The 5,854-nt window shown below is 39.3% G+C and overlaps 1 protein-coding gene across 1 annotated transcript in view; it reads left to right on the forward strand.

The window, feature by feature from the left end:
• Positions 1-1,118: 1,118 nt before the first annotated feature.
• Positions 1,119-5,854, forward strand: part of LOC107672304 (mothers against decapentaplegic homolog 6-like) — a 36,048-nt gene continuing 31,312 nt past the window's right edge. The window contains exon 1 of the mRNA XM_016465444.1: positions 1,119-2,532. Coding sequence (XP_016320930.1) covers positions 1,752-2,532 — 781 coding nt within the window. The 5' untranslated portion in view covers positions 1,119-1,751. The remainder of the gene's footprint in view (positions 2,533-5,854) is intronic.

Raw genomic sequence — 5,854 nt, forward strand, 5'->3', positions numbered from 1 at the left:
TCACACCTGAATATGAGCCGTTTGCAGCTCATGCGGTCATTCTATGGGATTTGCAAGCTTCCCCGTCTACTGAAAATTCCTCATGTGCAGGTAGTGCACACTCTGCATCACAATAACAAAAACTATTTCAGAATATGATATGGATGTATTAGAACAGGTGCTGTTACAAGGAACTTGGCAGTTACTTATTTAAGACAGACAGATATGTAGAAAATAAGTAGAGCAGTTCTCAAGTACATATAATATAAATAAATGCAATCAAATTAAGATAAATTAAATGAATAGCAGTTTTGATAGCAATATGTTTTATTCTACATGGAGTAGAATCAAATTAATTCAAATTCAAATTAATTAGTCACCACTACAAATCATAATAAAAAAATATAGCAAGTTGAGTGCAAATGTGTAATAGTCACCACTCTGCGAAGTCTATCTGTTCAAAGGTAATCTTGTTTCCCAGTAATCTTTTTTCATGTGAACTTAATGCATCCAGACCGATAGGTGTCAGTATAAAGTCCAAAACTAGTGCTAATTTTGCAAGAAATAAGAGGCCATTAAACAGAAAAAAACTTTTGAGTGCACCTTTTAAGACTTTGAATGGTTTGTTATATTATGCAGTGCAGTTGCTGTTAAAAGTTCTTATGCATATAACTTATTAGATTAAGCTTATCTTTTGTAGGCCTATTTAAAAAAAAAAGAAAGAAAGAAACAATAGAAAGAAAGAAAAGTACGTTGTAGACTCATGAAAACCCATAAAACTGCGAATAAAATTATGACCAGAGTAAAGCTGTTCTGACATCATCTTGAAATATGTTTATTAAATAATTTTTGGATTTTTACATTTGTTCCAATTTACTCGCAGTTCTTCCTCTGCTTAGAATAAACAATCATCTTAGTTAGGATATATGTTGAGAAAAGAAATAGATGGATGTTACGCCTTTAAGAGTTAAGAAACTTGAAACCTTGTTTGCGCAACAATCAGTGCAGCTCAGAGCCGCCAAAGTGTCTAGACTAGCACATGATGGTAGTCAGCCAATGGCTCCATCGCTCTCCTCGGGGGCCCTGTGTGTGTGCGTATGTGTGTGTGACAGGGGAAGAAGAAAAAAGGAAAAAGGGAGAGAAACGGAGAGAGAGAGAGAGATCTGGGTTGCAGTTTGACCAGGTCTGAACACGGAACCAGGAGCACACAAGTCCACGGATTGTTCCTTCTCTGATCCCGGCGCGCGCACAAGGATATTCTGGGATCGCAAAAAAGAGTGCGCTGGAATAGTGGAAAACAACCGGAATGGTGAATTCTGTGAGGAATTGTCTGTGGATTTTATTCGCCGAGGAGCAGCTTCATTCATGTCACCAGACCCGCTGTTGAAGAGTGGATTTGAATGTGTTTCAAAGTCCGAAAACATTTGAGAGCGTGCGACTAGTGTATCTTTTTGCATGGGATTTTGGCAACAAATGTCTTTGGTGTAGTTCAAATCCGTAGTGCATTTAAAAACTAGAACGTATCGCACTGTAGCTCCACTTTCCAAACATTGTTCACATGTAGGCTACTTGACAGCGTTCTTGACATGCGGTTGTTTGATGTTTTCTGTTTTTTTTTTTTATGCAATATAACATTGTGCCTTCAAAACTAATGTGGTTTTGCCACCAATATACGGTGCTCGGCTGTGCATTAATGTTGCACGAGCTCAGAAATAGTTTCAAATCGCTGAGATCTTAACGTAAATAACTCATCTAGAGTTTCAAGGTGTCGTATGTTCAGGACGAAACGCTCAGGTCTTGTGCGGCGACTCTGGAGAAGCCGATTGATTCCAGATAAAGAGGGGGGCGATGGATATGGCAAGAGCGGTGAGGGGTCTCGAGACGATCTGCTTGGCTCCAACCCAGAGAAAATTCCCAAGACGGAGTTCAAACCGATGACCCCGAGCAGGTCGCCTGGCGTGGACTATGGGCAAGTGTGTACGAGGAATCCCACTGCAAGCAGCGGTGGTGGCACCTCAGGGGGCGTTTTGGACCAAGATGGGGGTACGGTGTGTACGGTGGGAAGCCCTCGGTCTGTGCAGGACAGCGATTGTAGAACAGTCACTTGCTGTTTATTTAAAGATCGGGACCATTTAGCGAGAATCCCGGAGCGAGGCTCGTGCCAGTTCGTGCTGGGGAACATTGGTTCTTCTCGGGACCCCGGTCCTCTTGAGAGCCAGGAGATGAAACCTCGCTCCGTCATGGAGCAGGAGCTCAAGACCGCCACCTATTCGCTATTAAAAAGGCTAAAGGAGAACACCTTGGATACTTTGTTGGAAGCCGTGGAGTCCAAAGGAGGGATGCCGAGCGACTGTGTGATGGTATCGCGGACCGAGTTGCGGTTAGGCGGCCACATGGCTCCTCCACAGCTGCTCATCTGTAAGCTTTACCGGTGGTCAGACCTGCAGCACACGGCCCAGCTTAAAGCGCTCTGTGAGTGCAAGAGCTTCGGAGCTCAGGACGGTCCGGTAGTGTGCTGCAATCCATATCATTATAGCCGACTCTGTGGGCCAGGTAAGCAAGGATCCCATTGACGGATATGTCTAAAACCTGAACTGACTAGATTTTCTCATTGCTAGGCTTCACTTTCAACCTGCTGCTATGCCAAAGGGCTTTCCTCAGGGTTCCCCTAACAGATGCATTGAAGTTTTGTTGTTACAGTGATTCATATACTATAATGCCATTGATAAAATGTGTGCAATAGCAAAGAATAATTCCCAATTGATAGCCAATTCAGTGTCAAAAGAAATACGGTTAAATGTAAGCAAAATACGCCTCAGTGCTTGAAATAGCTTAAGTAATGATATCAGTGACTTAAAGAATAGCAATTTGCACATTGTCCACAATGTAGCAGCTCTGTACTGTTCTGTTTTTATTTTCTACTACTTCATAATTTTCCATCACAGTTGTTACGCTAGTATCCAGGAAACTTTAAGTAAAATACAAACAAAATAATTGCATATAAAATGCATGACGTATTTAAAAATGTTTTTAATGCAGGTTTCTGAATTGGCAAATAGACAACATGTGTGACCTTGATTAAATTAGGCTACTGCTTAGTTTATTCATTATCTGCTGGTATAGCCTACATGGGTTAGGCTATTCTCCAAATGATTGTCTCAAATAGAAATACGGTTGGGACAGTTATTTGTATTTGATTTAGATAAATTCATTGGAGTCTGACTTCATGTAAACACTGGCCGTGTGGCCTTAAAGATCTAAAATCTAAGTACAAGCTTTTTAAGGAAAGCAAATAGGCTACGTTTTCATTCCGATCTTTTCCTTAGTCAAGTCATTAGCAATAATAGCTTATAATATAGCTATCCGCTGGCTTCTTTCCTCACACAAGGCTCATAATGACCAATACTTGTTAGTTTCTAAATTTCGGATGTTATTGTGATATATTTAGTCTCAAACGAGCAGATTAACTCGCTAAACTGCTTTAAAATCCCACAGATTGATGGACTAACTTTACTATTAGAATTCCTAGCATTCATATGATATGTGAGGAGGACATTGGCAACCTGAGGCACTTGGCAACCTATAAATCAGTTTTTCCATAATAAATCCTCGCATATTAAGAACTAATTTTAATCAAGGCTTCAAACTGACAATTACACTCTTTACTCAGCGTTTTATTGGAGTTTCTCAGAGCAGAGACGCTTGAGGGAGACAGCAGCCCCTCTCTCTCCCCTCTGATCTCTGTAGAGACACAGCTCACAGGCGCTCAAGCGTGTCCCCATGAAGATGGTAATTCTTTCATGCGATTGAACAACAGAGCCCTCTCAATCTTCAGACTCCATCAATGGTTTTGACGGTTTTTTTCCCCCAAGGTTAATTTTCACAGACGACATTAAAGTGAGAAATACTATTGTTCATACGTTGCCCAATGTCTATGAGCGCATAATCACGTAAAACTGTTTGAGCAAACATTTCAGTGCATCAAGAGCTCACAAAGAAACTTTCTTTCACTAATGGATTTGTTTATCAGTGTTTAGCAATTAATAGCTACTTTTATTTTGCTTTGTTGTAGCTATAGATTAAGATGACAGTATTTTAGGATGTACTTGGACAAAACGCGCTTCCTTTTTGCCAAGACGTTATCGCTTTGAAATGATACCAGTTTCAAGTTGCGCTTTAAAAGTCGCCTTTTTCCCCTAAGGAGGACCCCTCATGCTATTTAGGTGAAGGAGTGGCGGTAATATACAGTTTGCATACAACTGGCGCCAGACTGACTCGCTGTGTATCTGAGTGACTGAGTTTAGGATCCTGGCAATTACTGCCGCCACTCTTAAAGAGACAGTCCACATTATGCTTTTATTTTCCCCCACGAGCAAAAGGCGAGGTCATTACTTATCCAGAGACTTGTTTCCTTTGTGTCCTCGAAGTTTTAATGCTTACCATGTGTTTTTGATAGATAAAAAATGAAATGTTTGTGTATATATAATAATTTATTTAAAATAATTATTTAACTCACTATTATTGTGTATGTGGGTGTTTAAAATATTTTCATGTTATATGCTTACCCAAAATCAATGATAAATGTTTTCTTTTTAATCCAAGGTGTTTTAATCTACTATTTAAAAAAGGTATTTGGTGTTTTGTTATCTTACAAACTCAATAGAAAATTAAAGTATTAAACTGAGCTGCTATTATTTTTGATGTAGATTTTTCAACTCTAATATTTGTTGCAACATGTTGAGGTAACATGCGGTACCTACCTGTATAGCAAATAAAAAGACCAAGATGGAATCTGCAGACTTTTTTTCTCCAGTGATTTTGAGAAAAAAATGGAAAAATTTAACTCGGTAATGGTGTTAAACATGGGAAAATGTGTTAACCAGAACTAGGAGTAGTACGCTCTCATTGATCTCAAAGCATTATAATTTTGCAGAAATTGGGCACTATCTGCACAGTTTTGTGTATACAGATACCATATGGACCTATACATTTTCTACAGTGCTGTAGACAAGATTATATAGTGGGCATAGAAAAGAATCACCCGCTTTAAAATAATCACATTTTGTTGCTTTGCTGCCTGAAATGAAGACGGACACAGTTTTTGTTTTATCCAGTTGTATTTACTCAGTGTAACTTGTAACATCCAAGTGAAAGATATAACACCAACATGTCAGGAAAAAAACAAAAAACCCAGAATCACTGAGTAAGAAAAAGAATCACCCCCTTGTCTGAGTATTTTGTTGAACCACCTTTTGCTTTAATTACAGCCTTTAGTCTGTTGGGATATGTCTCTAACTTTGCACATCTAGACTTTGCAATATTTGCCCACTCTTCTTTGCAGAACTGCTGAAGTTCAGTTAAATTTGCAGCAGATTTTCCTCAAGAATTTGACATTTTGCCCCATCCATTTTTCCTTCTATCCTGACAAGTGCTCCAGTCTCTGCTGCAGAGAAACACCCCCATAACAGGATCTTACCACCTCCATGCTTTACTGTAGCAATGCTGTTATTTGGATGGTGAGCTGTATTGGATTTCCGCCAGACATATCGTTTGGTGTTGAGGCCAAATAATTCAGTTTAAATCTCATCTGCCTCAGAATTTTCAAGGTGTGTTTTGGTAAAGCTCAGTCGTGACTGCACATGGCCTTTCTTGAGGAGTGGCTTTTTTTTGTAATTGTACCATGATATGCAACTGCAATCATGTCTATCCCCGGACTGGGCAAATGTCCACTGTCCACTTAATTTGATTAATTGATTGTGAAATGACTGTTTATGATAATGTGAATCGACTTCTCAGTTGTGTTACTGCTTTTGTACAGTGTCCTTGAGCTTGGGAAAGGCGCTATATAAATTAAACATATTATTATTATTAATTA

This window comes from Sinocyclocheilus anshuiensis, unplaced genomic scaffold (genome assembly GCF_001515605.1).
Source record: "Sinocyclocheilus anshuiensis isolate Anshui unplaced genomic scaffold, SAMN03320099.WGS_v1.1 scaffold997, whole genome shotgun sequence".
Taxonomy (NCBI): Eukaryota; Metazoa; Chordata; class Actinopteri; order Cypriniformes; family Cyprinidae; genus Sinocyclocheilus; species Sinocyclocheilus anshuiensis.